The sequence below is a fragment of the Schistocerca americana genome, chromosome 6, assembly GCF_021461395.2.
Source record: "Schistocerca americana isolate TAMUIC-IGC-003095 chromosome 6, iqSchAmer2.1, whole genome shotgun sequence".
Classification (NCBI taxonomy): Eukaryota; Metazoa; Arthropoda; class Insecta; order Orthoptera; family Acrididae; genus Schistocerca; species Schistocerca americana.
This window is the reverse complement of record NC_060124.1, coordinates 167,067,140-167,089,178: the sequence shown is the minus strand read 5'-3', so window position 1 is coordinate 167,089,178 and position 22,039 is coordinate 167,067,140. Positions and strand designations below refer to the sequence as shown.

Sequence of the window (22,039 nt, the reverse complement as noted above, 5' to 3'; positions counted from 1 at the left end):
ACTCACCTACAGCTTCCACAAATGAAAATTTCATAATAACCCAACATGATAAGAACACACAAGCTTCGAGTTCTTCCGCTGAACTAGCTCCATGACATGTGGTGTGACTCCATGATCTTACGCAACTCAAAGTTTGCCCATCTGAATAAGTTTAATTTGAAAATAAAATGTATCTTTATAGTCTCTTTTGATGTCTCCTGCAGTAGGGGATGAATGTCAGGCACTGAAACGGGCCTCACAATCCAGTTTAATGCCCATAAAACCAATGTCACCAAGGATATAAACACTAGCTGTGATGAGTGCATTGGATTATAAAAACTAATGTCTAGTGGTGCAGTATGCACTGCCTGTCTGCATAAGTCTAATGCACTTGCTTCCAATGCTCCATTTTTTGTCCCTTTCTTTTCAGCTACCGTTAGGAAGATATCCGTGGATTTACTAGCCTCTGTTGTAGAGCTACTGTCAATGAGAATTTAATTTTTACTTATTTATTTATTTTTGCCTGACCAAAATTGCTTATTTTGTGCCTAACAATGCTCCACATTACCTTTGATTAGATCTTAGAATTTTTGTGCATAGTATGTTTTTTGCTTTTTTGATGTCATGGTGAAGTATATTGCAATCCTACTTTAGTGCCCCTTCAGCTTTTGATTACTCGCATGTCTTATATTCTTGGCCCTTACTCACAATGTATGTTGGAAGCAGTACAATCGTTCTACTGTCACCTTCAAATGTCAGTTCTCTAAATTTTCTCAACTGTGTTCCCCAAAAAGAATGTCATCCTCCCTACAGCGATTTCCATTTGAGTTCCTGAAGCATCCCTAATTTTGTTACACACCAGTAACAAATCTAGCAGCCCACCTCTGAATTGCTTTAATGTCTTCCTTCAATCTGACTTGGTACAGATCCCAAACACACAATCAGTACTCAATAATGGGTTGCACTAGCATCCTATATGCAATCTCCTTTACAGATGAATCACAATTTCCTAGAATTCTCCCAATAAACCGAAGTTGACCAGTCTCCTTCCCTACCATAATCCTCACACGCTTGTTCCATTTCATATCGCTTTGCAACATTACACCCACATATTTAAAAGATGTGACTGTGTCAAGCAGGACACTACTAATGGTGTATCCAAACATTTCAGGTCTGTTTTTCCTTGCCATCCACATTAACTTACATTTTTCTAAATTTAGATCTAACTGCCAATAATCACGTGAACTAGAAATTTTGCTTAAGTCATTTTGTATTCTCCTACAGTCACTCAACTTTGATACCTTATCATAAACCACATCATCGGCAAACGACCGCAAAATGCTGTCCACCAAATCATTTATATATATATAGGTAATAAGAGCAGTCCTATCGGGCATCCCTGGAGCACTCCTTATGATCCTCTATCTCTAATGAACACTTGCTGTTGAGGACAACATACTGGGTTCTATAACTTAAGAAGTCTTCAACCCACTCACATATCTTTGTACCTATTCCATATGCTCATACTTTCTTTAACAGCCTGTAAGGGGCACCATGTCACACACATTCTGAAAGTCTAGAAATATGGACTCTCCCTGTTGCCCTTCAGGTGAAGTTCACAGTATATTATGTGAGAAAAGGACAAGCTGAGTTTCGCATGAACGATGCTTTTTAAAACCCTGCCAATTCATTTCCATAAGCTATTCAGTCTCAAGAAAGTTGTTATATTCAAACTGAGAATATGTTCAAGGGTTCTGCATTAGGGTGTTAGTCTTTAATTTTGTGGGTACGTCTGCCTTTCTTACATACAGGGTCACCTGCACTTTTTTTCCTGTTGCTTGGGAATTTGCACTGGGCGAGAGATTCATGATAAATGGAGTCTAGGTAAGAGGCCAGTGCCATAGAGTACTCTTTGTAAAACTGACCTGGACCTGGTGATTTATTTGTTTACAACTCTTCCAGTTGTTTCTCTGTGCCAGGGATGCTTATTATTATGCTGTACTCATGGAAGTCTGTTCAATGGTGTATCTTCCTCTAGCTCTCAGGCATTCTGCCATAACAATTGAGGCCAAGAACCCATTAGTTTGAAACACAGACTGTCCACATGACACTGCCACAGTTTCCTAGTAAGAAAGCTGCATTTCACCTTCCAACCTGCTCAAGAGATGTTGCAGCATGCTTGTGAAACCAACCATCAAATGAAACATAATATGCACCTATTATCAGTGTACAAATACATGGGCAAGGTGGATTTTGATGTTCTGCAGCAGCTGAATATGGGATATATCACTATCTTTCCCACAGACAAATCCCTTGGTCACTCGTGGTGTCACTCAGTTAGATCCTTGTGAGACCTGAGTTTCTCCTGGCGTATACAACTTTCAAATAACTTCCGGGAATTCAGCCAGGTAACACTTTCAGCAACCGCCGATATTCCGGCGGGAGAACACCCCGCCATTTTCAAGGCAAACTGCAACGGACAGGCAGCGTACATGCAAATTTAATACCTCGGTTCTCCGACAGAAGCAGGAAAGATAACACACACACACTGAACACTAGTGCCACCAAAGATGACCAAAGTCAGAGCTATCGATAGAGAGACTATGAATTCGCAGGTGAGGCAGCATTGACTCTGTTCCTCTGTTTTTGACAAGGGAGAGAGTCGGATTCCAAACAGAGTTTAAACAGAAACCTCCATCCCTGTTAACGAGGTTGCTCGCTAATTTAATCTCAACTGCCTCTCTAATGACACTGTCCCAATAGCTGGACGTGCACGCCAATATCTCGGTGTTATTATATAACATGGGGTGACCAGTATCCAAGCAATGTTTGGCAATAGCAGATCTATTTGGCTGCCGTAATCGTGTGTGCCGTTTATGCTCAGTACATCTGTCCTCTACGGTCCTGATAGTTTGACCAATATATGCCATGCCGCAGCTACAAGGAATACGATATACACCCGCCTTACGCAGTCCAAGATCATCCTTAACGGAACTCAAAAGTGCTCTAATTTTAGATGGAGGTCGGAAAACACATTTCACATCGTATTTCCGTAAAATACGACCGATCTTATTGGACGTGTTTCCTACGTAAGGCAAAAAGGCAGTAGACTTAGGTGTTGACTCAGAATTATCATCAATCACCCGATGTACAGTTGGTCGATAGCGCAACGCACGTTCAATCTGTCTATCACTATAACCATTTTGACGAAATGCAACTTCAAGATGGGACAGCTCAGCTGGCAAAGTCTCAGCATCAGAAACGACATGTGCCCTGTGTACCAAGGTACGAAGCACTCCTTCACGCTGAGCCGAATGGTGACAACTATTAGCTTGTAAGTACAAGTCGGTGTGAGTACGTTTCCTGTAGACTGCATATCCCAATGATCCATCATCCTTCCTCCTAACCAACACGTCGAGAAAGGGAAGGCAACCATCCTCTTCCACCTCCATCATAAAACTAATGTTTGGGTGGATCGAGTTCAGATGTTCTAGAAAGACATTCAAATTCTCCCTACCGTGAGGCCAAACAACGAAGGTATCGTCAACGTATCTAAAGAAACAGGCGGGTTTTAAAGGCGCCGACTCCAATGCACGTTCCTTGAAGTCTTCCATAAATAAATTTGCGATCACAGGAGACAACGGACTACCCATCGCAACTCCATCTGTCTGCTCGTAATACTGGTCATTAAATAAAAAGTAAGTGGATGTTAAAACATGCCTAAAGAGATTAGTTAAATCAGCACCAAACCTGGCTTCAATTAACCGCAACGAATCAGACAGAGGAACGCAAGTGAAGAGAGAGACCACATCGAAACTCACTAAAATATCAGAGTCATTCAGCCTCAGTCCCTCCAAACGACGTAAAAAAATCAGCTGAGTTCCTGATATGATGTTCACACCGTCCTACTTGTGGACTCAACAGAGAAGCAAGATGCTTGGATACACGATATGTCGGAGCGCCGATGTTACTCACTATAGGACGGAAAGGAACCCGTTTCTTATGAACCTTTGGAAGGCCATATAACCCAGGGGGAACAGCACTATAGGTGTTAAGCCTCTTGATTGTGTCCTGCGACAAACCACTTTTCTTCAGGTGGCTGTTGGTCTTTCTCTCAACACTTTTCGTGGGGTCAGCATCGATTCTGCGATACGCTGAATCAGATAGTAAAAATAATAATGTTCTAAAATTAGAGCACTTTTGAGTTCCGTTAAGGATGATCTTGGACTGAGTAAGGCGGGTGTATATCGTATTCCTTGTAGCTGCGGGATGGCATATATTGGTCAAACTATCAGGACCGTAGAGGACAGATGTACTGAGCATAAACGGCACACACAATTACAGCAGCCAAATAGATCTGCTATTGCCGAACATTGCTTGGATACTGGTCACCCCATGTTATATAATAACACCGAGATATTGGCGTGCACGTCCAGCTATTGGGACAGTGTCATTAGAGAGGCAGTTGAGATTAAATTAGCGAGCAACCTCGTTAACAGGGATGGAGGTTTCTGTTTAAACTCTGTTTGGAATCCGGCTCTCTCCCTTGTCAAAAACAGAGGAACAGAGTCAATGCTGCCTCACCTGCGAATTCATAGTCTCTCTATCGATAGCTCTGACTTTGGTCATCTTTGGTGGCACTAGTGTTCAGTGTGTGTGTGTTATCTTTCCTGCTTCTGGCAGAGAACCGAGGTATTAAATTTGCATGTACGCCGCCTGTCCGTTGAAGTTTGCCTTGAAAATGGCAGGGTGTTCTCCTGCCAAAATATCGGCGGTCGCTGAAAGTGTTACCTGGCTGAATTCCCGGAAGTTATTTGAAAGTTAGATCTTTGTTCCATAGATCATTTGCAAGATTTCTGTCAAAATGATGTTAAACAAGTCTGTTTACAATTTTTGTACACACACTTTATTTATGTGGTTGGCTACATGCAGGCCATTTACAGATAGCACAGTCACTTGAATGTAATAAAACTGAAAGTAATAGTTTTATCAAAGCTGTGTAACAAGTGATATAACAACAAAGTAAATGTATTTTTCTCCTATACCACATATGCTACCAGTGTTTGCTTACATGTCTGTCCATGTATTAGAAGGGGTTGTCCAGAAGAACTAAATTTGCATTAGATTTAATATTTATTTTGGTGCCTGTCAGGCATTTTTTGTTATTGGACAAATAGTCAATCATTTTTGTTCTTGTGTCAGAACCTCAATAAAGAACTGATTATGCTACAGCAGCAAATATTATGTGGCTGGCTGATCAGTAGACAATGAAAGCATGAACCAGCCACTCTGACATATTAAAAACTTGTACATAACCATAATGCTACAGCCACAATATAGATAAATAGAAATGCAAAATGAATGTGACAATAGAAAATGCTAGCTGGAATGTAAACAATAGAATGAATTCAACCCTTATCCAATTAAATCACAATGGTATGAGAATTAATGTGATTTAGGGACCCATGAAACATCACAAGGTCAGTATTAGAAAGCAGTAGGTGAACTTAAGTAAACCGTTCATCAATTTTAAGGTTGGTCTGAAAACAACAGTCCTATATTATATACCCAGTTATAAGGAAACCTTTAATCAATTTTGAATCGGAACTATGATGTAATTCAACATCATCTATATACAGGGTAAGCCCAAAATCCACCAACAAAATTTTGGAGATTGTTCAGAAATATAGCCAAGGCCTTCTTCTGAAATAGACAAAAGACACACACACACACACACACACACACACACACACACACACACACACACCCCTCACACACCCATGACCACTGTCACTGGTTGTGACACAAGTGTCACAAGTGTGTGAGCTGCATTTGCATGTGTGTGTGTGTGTGTGTGTGTGTGTGTGTGTGTGTGTGTGTGTGTTGTCTATTTCAGAAGAACACCTTGTGACCGAAAGCCTAGGTGCTTAGTAGTCTTTTTGCTGTGCCTGTCTGTGACTCAACATCTCTGCTATATTTCTGAGTATTTTGCTATGTGTGACCTCATGTCACAGGTGGCTTGTTACAGAGTCACAATGCAATTATGATTTACTCATTTTGTTAACTCAATTACCTTTCTTCCTGTGAAATTATCCAAAAAACAGTGAAAAAGCTTGTAATACGTAATCATCAAAACATATAACACAAAATACAGAGTAACACAACAACCCTCAGATATGCAAAAGTACTGTGCAGTGGTTGCTGTAACAGGGAACAGCTCAGCATAGAGTTGTTGGGATGCTGCTTTTCCATTGCATGCTGTAAACCCATACAAGAGATGCATATTGACCAACTCTTCATCATTAAATCTATCCATATGACTTCATTGTTGATGTGCAGCTATCACTGCCACAAAAATAGAACTGAGCAGTTAAGAATGTAAGTTTAAGGGAAAAGAGTAATGTCAGCATCACTGTTTCCAATAGAAAGCACTGTGAATATAAGTTCATTTCCAAACAAGACACACAGCACATATGTCAATATCTGCAGTGTTATGCAATATTTTCAATTCAATACAGATACAGAAACAATGAGGGGTGGAGGGAGGAGTAAGAAATCAGATGAAATGCAGTTACTCTGTAATGAGCTGCCAGTTATGATGAAACTGATAGACCAAAACCCTCAGAAAATACCCCTGAACATCCTCTAAAACTTTGTCAGTGGAGTTTGGATTCAACCTGTATACAACACAGTCATAGAACAAATTCACTTATATTCAGTGGGGAGAGGGGCAAAAATTATGCCCTGTATAACTGTGAAGTTTGAATTCTGTAGGACTTGCAGGACTTCAATAACTATTTTTTTCCATTCTGCATAGAAAAGCCCATCACAATTCCAAACTGGACTGACAAAAGGCAAAAATCTGATTAGTGTGAGTAACAAGATGGAAGGAACTACAACAGAGGATTACAAATAATTAAGTGAGGCACTGGGGGTCAATAGGCACATAAACAAGACAAAATGTTGCTAGCTTTTGGACAAATCCTTCTTCATGTTCACAAAAATACATGTTTTTACATGAGAGTCCATGTGGAATGTACCTAAAGAAAACTGATGAAATATTTCAGATCATTTAAATTTAGTCCACACTGACAAGGTCACAATACAGTAACACAATACAAAAATTATATTTTTAACAAGAAACAAAAGTGTGGAATATCAAGTCTGCCCCCCCTCCCCCCCCCCCCTCTCTCTCTCTCTCTCTCTCTCTCTCTGTCTCTCTCTCTCTCTCTTCCCCTCCACAGAGCTGGCATCCAATCCAAACTTACCAGGTATCATCATTAATGAGTAGCAGCATGTTTAGAAATTTCTGTACATTTTTCATATCCAAACTACATATAAACAGAATATAATCCAAAGGAAAAAGAAAGCATCAAGCAAATAAAAACAGTATACTTGTGATACTTTATTGCAGAAGTTCACATAAACATTCTTGATAATAACAAAAAATTAGCTGATTCTGTAGAAAAAGATTTAAAAAAAAGTCTACAAGGAATGCCACTGATATAGTTTACTTCTTTATTCCAACGAGACCAGCTCTCTGTGCTCCTATTCTGAGGACCATGGCAACACTGAAAGAGAAAAGTATCACATTCATGAATTCAGATTTGGACACATTTTCCACAGCTATAAAAGAAAGTATGCATATATTTCAGAACACAATGGAAGACTTATGAATGTTTTTTGTGAATGAAGATGGTGGAGAATAGTTACTTTGATAATGCTCGTGGCAAGCCAATACCTATATCAAGATACTCAAAAACACACAGGGCAGATTGCTGCAGATTATTGTGCTCTCTCTCTCTCTCTCTCTCTCTCTCTCTCACTGTGTGCGGCCGAAAGCTACATGTGAGTACCTTTTATTCAATGCCTGTCTACAACTTGACGTATCTTCTTTAGAGTCAGTAGCAATCTATCTTTTCCTACATTGTTGTGAAATTTGGAAGGTAGGAGAGGGGTACTGGTGGAACTGAAGCTGTGGGGGTGTATTACAGTTGTGCCTGGACATCTCAGTTGCTAGAGCATTTCCCAATGAAAAACAAAGGTTCTGGGTTTGAGCCCTAGTTTGGCACACAGCGTTGTACTGCCAAGATGTTTTATGTCAGCACATACCCTGCTCCAGAACGAAAATTCATTCTGGAGATCACCTATGTGCAGACATGTGCAGTGTTTTGTTAGGCTGGTGGTAGTCCTCCCTATGTAGCTTGCTGAGCAGTGAAAGCAGTCAGCTTGTCAGTAATGGGAGAAGTTGATCACGCGACCCTGCATTTAACATTGTAAGCTTTGCTACGGATGGGGCTAGAGTAGGTGATAATGTTGAGTGCAGAGAGCAACTTCTACATTCTGAATGACTGCAGGGTTCGGAGCAATGAGGTAGGGCAATTGGTATGAGAATGTCATAAGATGTGACAAGGATGTTGTGAAGATTAAGAGGAAAATGTAAGCTGACTGGATGGTGTATGGAGCTGCTTATGAAAAGGTGATATTATTTCAGGGCTCCACTTGATAGAAATAGCCGTGGCAGAGTATTTTATTTAGGCATTCCAGGGGTTTGACTGTGCTGGGTAGTGAGGTGAGCACTTTTGACATTTTTGGAAGCAGGAGTGATGATAGTATGTGGCGGGATGAGGTGACTGCCCAGTAGATTTACTCTACCACTGCTCAGATATCTCTTCTGGAGAACAACCAAACTGTATAAACAATTTGGTGAAAGATATAAACAGTGTTTTGGGCATGTTTATAAGGCTGCTGGAAACTGTCACTGAAAGCTTAATTTTGAATTGACTGATACACTGATGTCACTGATTTTTTTAAATGTCAAATATGTCTGTAAAATGTAGGTCATTCAGAAGATCCTTGAGGCAGGAGAACAAAAAGATGTAGAAGGAAAAAAATGCTTGAGTTTAATGCCATGTCAACAGAAATACAAAACTCAAGCACAGATTGAACAAGGATGATAATGATAAAACCCTGCCCTTCTCAAGCTATTTATAGCAACAACAGAAAACCTAAATCTTGATGACAATTTAGAAATTCTCTAAAATTTTCTTAATAGCATCCTTCAAAATGAACGCTGCCTTCCCTTCAGCGATTCCCGTTTCAGTTCCCAAAGTGTTCTGTAGCACTTGCATGTTGTTTGAATCTACTGTTAACAATTCTAGCAATCTGCCTTCAAATTTCTTCAATGTCTTCCTTTAATCTGACATGGTACAGATCTCAAAGAACAGTTCGCACCAGTATCCTACATGCAGTCTCCTTTACAGATGAACAACACTTCCCCAAAATTCTCTCAATAAACTGAAGTCGACAATTCGCTGTCCCTGCCACAACCCTAACACGCTTGTTCCATTTCATATTGCTTTGCAGGACATGACTGTGTCAAGCAGGACACTACTAATCCTATATCCGAACATTATGTGTTTGTTTTTCTTACTCATCCACATTAACTTACCATTTTCACCTGCCATTCATCACACCAACTAGGAATTTTGTCTAAGTCATCTTGTATCCTCCTACAGTCACTCACAACTTTCACATATAACTATACGCTACAGCATCATCAACAAACAACAACACATTACTGACCATCCTGTTCTCCAGATCATTTATGTATGTATAAAACAACAGCAGTCCAGTCACACTTCCCTTGGGTACTCCCTGCGATACCTTTGTGTCTAACACTCGCCATCGAGGGCAACATACTGAGTTCAGTTACTTAAGATGTCTTCGAACCACTTGCTTATCTGTGAACCTATTGCATATGCACATACCTTTGTTAACAGTCTGCAGTGGGGCACCGGGTCAAACGCTTTCCGGAAATCTAGAAATATGGAATCTAGCCCGTTTTCCTTCATCCATGGTTCACAATATATCACATGGAAAAAGAGCAAGCTGAGTTTCATTTTTTAAATCGTGCCGATTTGTGGATATAAGCTTCTCAGTCTCAAGAAAATATATTATATTCAAACTGAGAATATGTTAAAGGATTTGGCCACAAACCAATGTTAGGTATATTGGTCTGTAATTTTGCGGGTCTGTTCTTTTACCCTTCTTATCCACAGGAGTCACTTGAGACTGTGCGTTGAGTGAGAGATTTGCGGTACTTGCAAGGTAAGAAAGGCGCCAATGCCATACAATATTCTTTATAAAACTTAATTGAAATTACAGCGGGATGTGCCGATTTACTTGTTTTCAAGCTTTTCAGTTTCTCTCAGTTGGTTCTCCACAGAATCAGCGAAGAAAGGAACGTATGAACATATAAAAATCAATGACAAGGAAATAGAGATGGAGTGGCAGAACAGACACACAGAAATAACTCCCATGGTATTAGAGGGAGCTGTAGAGGGCAAGATCTGCAAGGGAAGACAAATAATTGAGGGTGTAGGTGCAAGCACTACTCTTGATGTAAAGAGGTTGGCACTAGTGAGTTATTTGTGGTGAAATGCATAGAACTATTCAAAATACCAATGATCCAAATTAAATAAACAAATCTATGTACAGAATGAAATTCTGAAGTATCTTAGGGATTTGGGTAAGCCTCCTCGAATATGTTATATTAAAATTTAATCACGAATTATTTCCTCTCTCATACTAACAAATAACATCACACTGCAAGTTCTGTCTCCACTTCCAGGAGAACTACCCTCTCCCTCTGCTCTAACAAGGGAACCTCCCAATCGCACCCCCCTCAGATTTAGTTATAAGTTGGCACAGTGGATAGGCCTTGAAAAACTGAACACAGATCGATCGAGAAAACAGGAAGAAGTTGTTTGGAACTATGAAAAAAATTAGTAAAATATACAAACTGAGTAGTCCATGCTAAGATAGGCAACATCAAGGACAGTGGGAGTCAAGGAGCGCCGTGGTCCCGTGGTTAGCATGAGTAGCTGCGGACCGAGAGGTCCTTGGTTCAAGTCTTCTGTCGACTGATAATTTTACTTTCTTTATTTTCGCAAAGTTATGATCTGTCCGTTCGTTCATTGACGTCTCTGTTCACTGTAATAAGTTTAGTGTCTGTGTTTTGCGACCGCACCGCAAAACCGTGCGATTAGTAGACGAAAGGACTAGCCTCTCCAATGGGAATCGAAAACATTTGATCGCAAGGTCATAGGTCAACCGATTCCTCCACAGGAAAATACGTCTGATATATTCTATACGACACTGGTGACGGTATGTGCGTCACATGACAGGAATATGTTTTCGACCCACCTAACTTTTACACTTGGCGAATGGGTAAAAAGATTCTTCTACCTTGCCCGATTTAGGTTTTCTTGTGGATGTGATAATCACTCCCAAAAAAGTGATGAAAACATAAGAGTCTGACACAAACTGAAAAATTAAAATTTTCACTAGGTGGGACTACTCAGTTTGTATATTTTGCTTATTTTTTCATAGTTCCACACAACTTCTTCCTGTTTTCTCGATGGATCTGTCTTCAGTTTTTCAAGGCCTATCCACTGTGCCAACTTATAACTAAATCTGAGGGGGGTGCGATGGGGAGGTTTCCTTGTAAGATACTATGGGTCCATGTCCTTTGGACCTGAATCAATAATCACAAAAATAATTACTTTGCTTACATTCCATTACACTAAATACGTAGATTACAGTTTAATATACTGTCAACAATAAGATCAATGAAGAGCAAGCAAAAGCTCGGACTGAGAAAGGAATTCTTCCATGGCTTATCAAATGGACCACCACAGCATTTGCCTTAAGTAATTTCCTCAAAGTAAATCTAAATCTGGATGGCAGGGCAGTGTCTGAACTGTCATCCTCCCAAATGCAAGTCTACTAGCTTACAGGCTGTACCATCTCGCTCTGTTTCCGCTATGTTGTGAGGTAGATGAAAAGTAGAGAGATCAAATAAGTAATTAGCCTGTATATTCTTTCTCCAAAAACAGCAAGATATAGCACTACCCATTTAGATGTAGTTCCCAATTCCAGGATACACTTGTTGCATCCAGGAAAAATATTTGAATGTTTCAGTACCTCAAAGCTGCCACTAGTCCTGCAGGCATAAATTTCCCAGAGTTGTAGAAACGGTATCCCATTAATCCTCCAAGGGCAGTACTTGTGCCCAGAAGAATGTGGTAATCATTGGGATCCTGTGAAATCTGGTATGCTCCATACCCTAGTATTCCACCAAACAGTAAGCCAGCACCCAAGGAAGGTACACTACCTGCAAAAAATATTTTACAGTAAGGAAACAATAAATTTACAGATAACAATTGTGTTGAGTACAAACATCCGTTATAAGTCACAGCAGAATAAATTCACAGTTTTTATTTAGAAGGCATTCATTCATGGCATTGTGATAACATTCAATCCAGCCATTATCTGTTACTAAAAATAATTTTACAACTTAGGATAATTATTGGAAAGCAGGTGAATAATTTTTGTACATTCATTATATATTCATGTCCTTTATCTAAAATACAACAATTGCGTGCAAGAGAACATATTGGTACATACAAAGCTCATAGCACTACCCATTTAGATGTAGTTCCCAATTCCAGGATACACTTGTTGCATCCAGGAAAAATATTTGAATGTTTCAGTACCTCAAAGCTGCCACTAGTCCTGCAGACATAAATTTCCCAGAGTTGTCTGTGGCATACAATATCATTAAGAAGTAGATAGGAAGGGCAAGACAGAATGCAAGAGGAGGAAGACCATGAGGAAGAGGGTGTACAGAATGAATGAGGTTTGGGTCTTGGGTCAGAAGTAGAGGTGGGTGTGGGACAAGGGCTAGCACATTCAATTCAGGACGATTACAGGACTGAGTTGCATGCCCGAGTCCCATCTACGCAGTTCTGGTGCTGGGGATGGGAGCTGGAGGATCCAGATAGAAATGGGTTGTGAAGCAGCAACTGAATTTGAGCATGTTGTGCTCAGGTGCATGTTCTCCCACAGTGTGGTCAAATCTGCTCTTGAGCAACATTTGGCAGTGGATTCATACCAGTAAAAAGTTGGTTGGTGGTCAGCCCACATAAAGTGCTGTGCAGAAATTACAGCAGAAGCAGTATACGATATAACTGCTTACAAGAGTGGCTTTGCCTCTGATAGGATAATGTAGATATTTATTTTTTATGTTTTTTTTCAGCACAATCATTTTAGCATTTTACTGTACCATTACCAGTTTAGAGCACCCAGTTGTCATCTTCAGTTTAAAGAAGCATGGTACAAGCAGTTTCTGTTGCATCCCAAAGCTGGACCCTAGGCTTGGTACAGGTTTATGAACAATATCTCTGTTGTCTGAACACATGACGGAGAACAATTTCCCCCATTTCCTTCGACCACTTATCTCCTTTTCCCAACTCAAATTTACCTGAGTCTTTTTATAAATCCAAAGTAACTTCCTCTGATGTGAAACTCCACCTCGCTGAAGCCTACATCTGGACCTTGGTACATATAAAATCAACAAACAAGCAACAATACCTACACTTTGACAGCTGCCACCCCTTTCCCATCAAGTGCTCCCTTCCCTACAGCCTAAGCATCCACACAAACAAATCTACTAAACCACCAAGTCCCTTAATACTTACTCCAACAGACACCTCGAAGTTTTACTCTCCTGCAACTGTTTCATTTACAGACAAGTCCCGTGACAGTATCCTGCTCTCACTCTCCGACTGACACAGTCCCATTTCCAAAAAACTTAGAAACAATACTAGGCTTTGAATGCCTCAAGGCTTTTCTCCACATCCTAGTTAAAACTTATAACATTCCCAAATCATTACCCCCTAGCTCAAGGTTCCTATCGATGCAACGATTCCCACTGTAAAACCTGTCTCATGCACTAACCCACTAACATCTATCCCATTTTTTAGTCTGCCTGACCTGCCCTTCATTTTAACCTACCCCAACCTATCCCTCTCTTCCTGAAGAAGGAACTATAAAGTCCAAAATCTAGAAACTACTTTCACTTTTATGTGTGGGTACAGGTAGTACTACATATATCATCTCTAGAAGCTAACTAGTTAGCAAATCCATCCGACATTTTTATGATAAGTTCTATAATATTTATTTAAAACAACAGAAACTCCAGATTGGAATATCAATAATGTCAGGAAAATGACAAACTACTACTCACTGTAATCACAAAGTGTTGAGTTTCAGACAAGAACAACGAGAAGTCTGTTATACATCTAGCTTTTGGACAAAGCCTTCTTCAGAAAAGGACACACACACACACACACACACACACACACACACACACACACACACACACACACCAGTGCAGGCTGGAGTAGGGATGGACAATATTCTTTATAAAACTTGCATATGGATTTGGGATTCAGGGGCTATCTAGTGGAATCCTTCCTAGCCACCTAGAATCCCAAACCCATCACCTGGTTCGGATTCATTGATGACATCTTCAAGATATGGGCTGAGGTTGAGGACACCATATCCATATTACTCCAGAACATCAAGAGCTTTCCCTATTTGCTTTACCTGGTCCTACCTCGACCCAACAAGCCACCTTCCTCAATGTTGACCTCCACCACCAGGATGGCTGCATCAGTACCTCTGTCCATACCAAACATGCCCACTTTGGCATCTGGCACCCATTCCATACCCTGAAGTCCCTTCCATGCAGCCGAACCAACTGAGGTTATTACATCCATAGTGATAAGCAGTCTCTCTCCAAATATGCCAAGGGTCTTCCTGTAGCCTTCACAAACCTAAATTAACCCACTCAACCTTGTCCAGAAACATATCTCTTGTGCCTTGCCTCTCTAGTCACCTACCACTTCCCACATACACACTTTCTGGCCTCAAAAAGCACTCCTCTCATGACTCAGTACCACCCAGGACCACAGAAACTGAATCATACTCTCCACCAGGGTTTCACCTTCCTCTCATTATGCCCTGAAAGGAGAAATATCCTCCCACCTCTCTTACAGTGGTATTCCACAGCCCATGGAACCTATGCAATATCCTTGTTCATTACTACTCCACCCCTGCTCCCAACCCACTGCCTCATGGCTCCTACCTCTTAAATAGACCTTGATGCAAGACTTGTCCATACATCACACACACTCCCACTATGACATACTCCAGTTCTGTCATGGTTATCTCCTACCCCATCAAAGGCAGTGACTGCAGCCATGTGATCTACAAACTAAGCTGCAACCACTGTGCCTCTTTCTATGTGGGTGAGGCCACTAACAAGCTGTCTGTCCACATGTATGGCCACCACCAAACTGTGGGCAGAGAACAGCTGGTCACCCCCCCCCCCCCCACCCACCCACCCACCCACCAAATTGCTGAACTTGCTGCCCAGTGCAATGTGCTCGACTTCAATTATTGCTTCCTACTAACACCAGCTTTTCTGGACTGTGTTGGAAGGCACTCTTGCTACACCATATCCTCCATTTCTGAAACTCCCGTGGTCTCAAGTTTTGCTAGTTGCTGTCCTCCAGCTACCTGTCTCCTTCCCTGGCATTACACACACACTGTACACCACCAATGTGCCTACTAGTCCTTTCCACCTCCCTCTGTCCCTTCTCTCCTCACTCCCCTCCTCCCCCTTCCCACCAGTACAGCCAACCAGTTCTGCACCCAATAGCCCATCCTGTCTCCACCTTCTGCTTACTTCAGACAAAGTTTCAATCGGCTATGTGTGTTTGAGTTGTGAATGTGTGTTTTCTTGTTTTGTTTGTTTGTTTTAGCTTTAGGGCGCAAAAAACAACTGGAGTCATACGCACCCAAGTCAGCACTATAGAACATGAACACAGAGAGGAGTTAAATGACTATACATCAGTCCCCATAGACCAGGCTGTTCCAGCTCATTGGCTCTGTTGTGAGCTGCGGAGCGCTCCCTGCTCCAGGGAGCCGTGTCGCTCGCTGTGGCCATTCAAGTGGGCCGGCACGTGGCACGGCTGGCTGAGGCAGGCGGCAAGGCAAGCGTTTTGATGTGCCAGCTGTGTCTTACAAGATCGGCAACCTCTTACTCTTAGCTGCTAAGACGTGGTGACATGCTACACCAGGAAATACGATGTTCAGGAAATAAATAAGAAACAACTGTTTTACAAGAAATTGCATACTAAATTTATTGGGCCTCTGTAGCTTGCCCGTAAGGGAAATGGCGTCCGGCCCTGGGGTGGAGGATCAAGATTAACTGACAGTGCGATCTAGCTCCCTCGTAATAAAGACGGCATTGCAGCACTCACGATTTAGAGAAGAGAAGGGTATCGCATGAGCCTCCTCCCCTCATTTCCAATGGAGAAAGGCAGGGTGATAGTGGGATGAGCTCGAAACTTCCGCAAAATGGCGGCCCAAGGTGTCGGAGATAGCAATAGGGTCCACGATAACATCGGCAGCTACGGTGAGGCCGGAAATGGGGGGATGGATCTTGGTCCCAGAGAGCCCTGTGGTTGGCCCACACGATAGAGCAAGGGGTGGAACCGTTAAAAGAACAAGTGAATGAAATCGAGCTAGCTCGTTTGCTATCCCGAAGAATGCAATGACACTTGGCATGCATCTGTTTAAAATGAATTCAGTTTGCCACCATACGATGATGGTTAAAAATACGGAGAGCACATCTCCATGCATGAATTTCATTGCAGCATGCCTGAGACCACCAAGGGATGGGGACACGATGTGCTAAAGACGAAGTGCGAGGAATGGAATGTTCTGCAGCAGTAAGGATAATGGTGGAGAGATAGTCCACCTGGTCATCACAACTGGGGAAATCTTGTTCTCTGAAGGTCGCCAGGAAGGAGTGCAGCTGCCAGTCAGCCTTAGGAAGCTGCCATTTGGGTGTGCACTCGGATGAGGTAGGAGTCAGCAAACGGAGAGCACATGGGAAATGGTTGCTTGAGTAGGTGTCAGAAAGAACAGACCACTCAAGACAATGGGGAAACTGGGCAGTGCAAAAGGATAGGTCCAAATGTGAATAGGTGTGCGACGAGTCAGAAAGAAAAGTGGGTGCTCCAGTGTTAAGGAAGAAGTGGTCAAGTTGGTTAAGAAGATCAGCCAATAGGGCACCTCTCTGATAAGTCCTGGGAGAACCCCGAAGGGGATGATGCCCATTAAAGTCACCAAGTAGCAAAAATGTGGGAGGTAGCTGCCCAATAAGCTTAAGTAAGTCTGCCCAGGTGACACTGAATGATAGAGGGACATAAATGGTACAAGGGGAAAAGTCAGGCAGAGAAGGAAAAGGCGAACTGCAACAGTTTGAAGATGGGTAGTCATGGAGACGGATTAACCATGGACGTCATCCCATATGAGTAGCATGACGCCCCCATGAGATGGAATGCCAACCTCAGGGAGAAGGTCAAAACGAATCTGTAAGTAATGTGAAAGCTCAAAGCAGTTGTGAGGGTGCAATTTCGTTTCCTGAGGTGGAGTACAAGGGGATCCTGTGACAGTAAAAGCAACCATAAATCCTCTTTGTGGGACCAAATGCCGTGAACGTTCCATTGGAGGACAGTCATGAGGGGGAAGAGATGTGGCGGTGACAACTTGGTGGCCGACAAGTGACAGCCGGTGTAGAATCGCTACTACAGGAGGATCCTGCTCCATGAGGTCCACAGAAGCATCGCTGTGCTTGTGCAGTCAGTCTGTGGAGTCCAATGCTGAAAAATGGTTGGTGGTGCGCACCAACGATAGAGAGGCTGGCCGGGCTAGGGTACATCATGGTGACACCATCAAAGAGGACCTTTGAGTTGGCAAAGGAGAAGACCATTTGCCTTTGTTTGTTTTGTTTTGCTTTAGGGTGCAAACAATTGGGGTCATATGCACCTAAGTCAAAACTATACAACACGAACATAGAGAGGAGTTAAATGACTATACGTCAGTCCCAATGGACAGAATAGGAGACAGCTAAAAACAGGCATGAGGAAAACAGGCTAAAAAAACACCATACAGAAATGGAGGCCCAAAAATAAAAATTAAATGGCCTTTGCCATATTGCTTCAGCAGATAAAAAGTAAAATACAGTCGACAGCTTGCACGTCATTCGCTAAAACGGCCGATAAATCAGACAGAAAATCCAGGCTGGATTGTAAATTGTCGAAAAAAGTGCCACTTAGCAAATGACGATGGCTAAAAAGGAGTGCCCAATACACAGCTGAGTTAAAATAATCTCCTCCCGACGGGAGGGCCAAGAAGAGGTCGTCCAAGGCACTGGGAGAGGCATAGTACGCTGAAGCTTGTTCCCGTGAAGGGAGGACCATTGGCGAAGCCAGAGGGACACCACCTCCTGACAGGCGGCAACACAGAGATCATCAGAGAGAATATAGGTACTCGCGGGCCGAAGTATGAGGACTGCAGCCTTGGCAGCAACATCAGCAGCAACAGCCTCGTTTGGCAGAACCGATGTAACTGCGGACCCACAGAAACATCACACTGGCTCCACCAAGAGTGAGCAAGTGACATTTTTCCTGGACCCGATGCACTAAGGGATGAGCAGTGTACAGCGTACATATACTTTGGAGGGCACTGAGCGAGTCTGAGCAGAGGACAAACACTGGAAAGGCTGTGTCGATGGATGTACTCCATGGCCTGATTCAAGGCAAAGAGCTCAGCTGTAAATACTGAGGAGTGTGCCAGAAGCCGATATCAAAAGACACTGGTGCCAATGACGAAGGCACACTCAACCCCACGTCTGTCCGAGAGCCATCAGTGTATACAAAGGTACTATTGCAAAGTTCAATGCAAAGGTCATGAAACTGAAGGCGATAGACCGAGGCTCGAGTAGTGTCCTTAGGAAATGAATGAAGGCCAAGATCAACATGGGCTGCTTCACAAAGCCAAGGTGGTGAAGGGTTCACACCCAATGGGAAAGTTGCAGGTAGTGTGAAGTTAAGCCGCCGTAGCAAGTGGTGAAAGCAGACTGCAGGAGGTAACAGAAAAGAGGAACAAGCCTCATACTGAAGATCAAAGGAATCATCAAAGAAGGAGGCATAGTAGGTGTGGCCACACATGGCAGACAAACGGCATGCATACCTGCTAAGGAGAAAGTCACGGAGGTAGGACAGTGGTAGTTCAGCACCTTCAGGATACAGACTTTCAACCGGGCTGGTGTAAAAGGCACCCATGGTCGAACGGATGCCATGATGGTGGATAGTGTTGAGATGGCATAAGAGGGATGGGCGTGCAGATTTATAAACAAAGAACCCATAGTCGAGTTTCGAATGGACAAGTGTCTGGTACAAATGTAGGAGGGTGGTTCAATTGGCACCCCAGGAAGTACCATTGAGGACACATAGGAGATTGAGGGACCGTGTACAGCGGGCTGCCAGGTAAGACACATGGCAGGACCAAGGGAGTTTCCTGTCCAGCATTAACCCCAGAAATTTCATAGTTTCAATGAATGGAAGGCAAAAGGCCCAAGACGTAGAGATGGTGGGAGAAACCATTTGCGCTGCGAGAAATTCAGAGAGACAGTTTAGTCAGGGGAAAAGTGAAAGCCATTGTCGATGCTCCAGGAGTAAAGACGATCAAGACAGTGTGGAAGACGACGCTCAGTAACACAGGTCCATGGAAAACTGCAATAGATGGCAGAATCAGCTACAAAAAGAGTGCCGGAGATGTCTCGTGGGAGACAGGCCTTTATAGGGTTAATGGAAATAGCAAAGAGAATGAGGACGGAGCTGTGAGGCACATCATAAAGGTGTCCGACAAAGCATAACCCACACGCACCTTGAAATCTCGGTCTTGTAAAAATTCCCGAAGAAAACAGGGCAGGCGCCCAAGGAAGCTGCATGTGTAAAGAGTATGGAGGATATCAGTTCTCCAGCAGGTGCAGGCCTTCTCCAAATCGAAAAACACCACCACATTATTGGATTTCCACACAAAAACATTCATGACATGGGTGGACAAAGTAACAAGATGGTCATCTCCAGAACGCTGTGCTTGAAATCCACACTGCGCATTCGTTAGTAAATGTCGAGACTTGAGCCACCACACCGGGCATGAATCATACGTTCCATCACCTTGCAAATGCAGCTCGTAACAGATGGGGTGGTAGCTAGAAGGAAGGTTTTTGTCCTTACCTGGCTTAGGTAGCATCCAGGAAATGTGCCCTCCGCCCAGATGCGGTTGTAAGTGTTAAGTAGAAAGTGCTTGCCCGCTAGAGGAAGGTGCTGCAACATCTGAATGTGGATGGCATCTGGTCCTGGGGCAGAGGATTGGGATGAACTGAGAGCATGATCTAGCTTCCTCATATTAAAGATGGCATTGTAGCACTCATGATTAGGAGAAGAGAAGGGTATTGCCCAAGCTTCCTCCGCTTTTTTCTGGTGGAGAAAGTCAGGGTGATAGCGAAATGAGCTTGAAACTTCCGTAAAATGGCTGCCCAAGGTATTGGAGATAGCAATAGGGTCCACGATGACATCATCAGCAATTGTCAGGCTCGTAATAGGGGAATGGATCTTCGTTCCAGAGAGCCATCGGAGGTTGGCCCACAGGACAGAGGAAGGTGTGGAACTGTTAGAAGAATAAGTGAATGAAATCCGGCTAGACCTTTTGCTATCCCGAAGAACGTGATGACACTTTGCACGCATCTGTTTATAATGAATGCAGTTTGTCAGGGTAGGGTGGCAGTTAAAAATGTGGAGAGCATGTCTATGTGCACAAATTGCATCACGGCATGCCTCAGTCCACCAAGAGACTGGGACACGATGTGGTCAGGAGGAAGTGAGGGTGATGGAATGTTCTGCAACAGTAAGGATAACGTTGGTGAGACATTCAACCTGGTCATCACAACTGGGGAAATCTTTTTCTTCAAAGGTCGCCAGGGAGGAGTAAAGCTGCCAGTCAGCCCTAGGAAGCTGCCATTTAGGTGAGGACGCGGATGGGGTAGGGATCAGCAAATGGATAGCACACGGGAAATGGTTGCTCGGGTAGGTGTCGGAAAGAACAGATTACTCAAGGTGATGGGCAAGCCGGGCGGTGCAGAGGAATAGGTCCAAATGGGAATACTTGTGCGAGGGGTCGGAAAGGAAAGTGGGTGCTCCAGTGTTAAGGCAGAAGAGGTTAAGTTGGTTAAGATCAGCCAAGAGGGCGCCTCTCTGACAGGCTCTGGGAGAACCTCAAAGGGAACAATGTGCATTAAAGTCACCGAGTAGCAAAAATGGGGGAGATAGCTGCCCAATAAGTTGAAGGAAGTTTGCCCTGGTGACAGCAAATGATGGAGGGACATAGATAGTACAGAGGGAAAAAGTCAGGTGGGGAAGGAAAAGGCGAACTGCCACAGCTTGAAGATTGGTAGTCAGCGAAATGGGTTGACTATAAATGTCATCCCATATGAGCAGCATTACGCCCCCATGAGAGGGAATGCAGACCTCAAGAGGAAGGTCAAAACGAATCGGTAAGAAATGTTAAAGCTCAAAGCAGTTGTGAGGGTGCAATTTTGTTTCCTGAAGGGAAAGTACAAGGGGGCGATGCTACACTAAAAGCAGCCATAAATCCTCATTGTGGGATCGAAGGCCGTGAATGTTCCATTGGTGGAGAGTCATGATGAAGAGATGTGAGGGTGTCGCCTTGGCGGCTGTCGAGTGACAGCTGGGGAAAAGGCGCTACTACAGGGCACAGAGGCAGGAGGCTCCTGCTCCATGGGGTACACAGAAGAATCGGTGTGCTTGTGCGGTCGGTCTGTGCAGTCCAACGCCGAAAAACTGTTGTTGGTCACACCAGTGGCACGGAGGTTGGCCGCGCTAAGGTATCATGTGCCAACACCATTACCAGTTGTGTAGCTGGTGGCTTCACCCCTAGAGGTGAGATTTTGATGGCTTGTTGCACAGCTGGACAGAAGGATGGCCATGCTACCTTGACAATAGGCAATTTCACAATATCATATCTGAATTGTAGGTTGCATGTCTGCATGGCCATGTCCTTCATGGAGGGAGGGGGTAATAAGAACAGAACTATAGGTACCTGACGGGAGAACGCAGGGTTTGCGACTAGCTAGTAACTTGCGAGCAACTGGATAAGGCACCTTTTCCTTTACCCAGATCTCTTGAACAGCCTGCTCATCAAGACATGTGGGACAATCCCGAGAGGCGGTGGCATCACCGCCGTTGCAGTTGATACAGCAGGGAGAAGGATGTGG

General features: G+C 43.2%; 1 protein-coding gene across 1 annotated transcript in view; it reads right to left on the bottom strand.

Moving 5' to 3' along the window:
* Positions 1-7,360: 7,360 nt before the first annotated feature.
* Positions 7,361-22,039, bottom strand: part of LOC124619253 (transmembrane protein 14C) — a 49,250-nt gene continuing 34,571 nt past the window's right edge. The window contains exons 2-3 of the mRNA XM_047145514.1: positions 11,968-12,157; positions 7,361-7,550 (exon numbers count right to left, since the gene is read on the bottom strand). Of these exons, the coding sequence (XP_047001470.1) occupies positions 7,490-7,550; positions 11,968-12,157 (251 nt within the window). The 3' untranslated portion in view covers positions 7,361-7,489. The remainder of the gene's footprint in view (positions 7,551-11,967; positions 12,158-22,039) is intronic.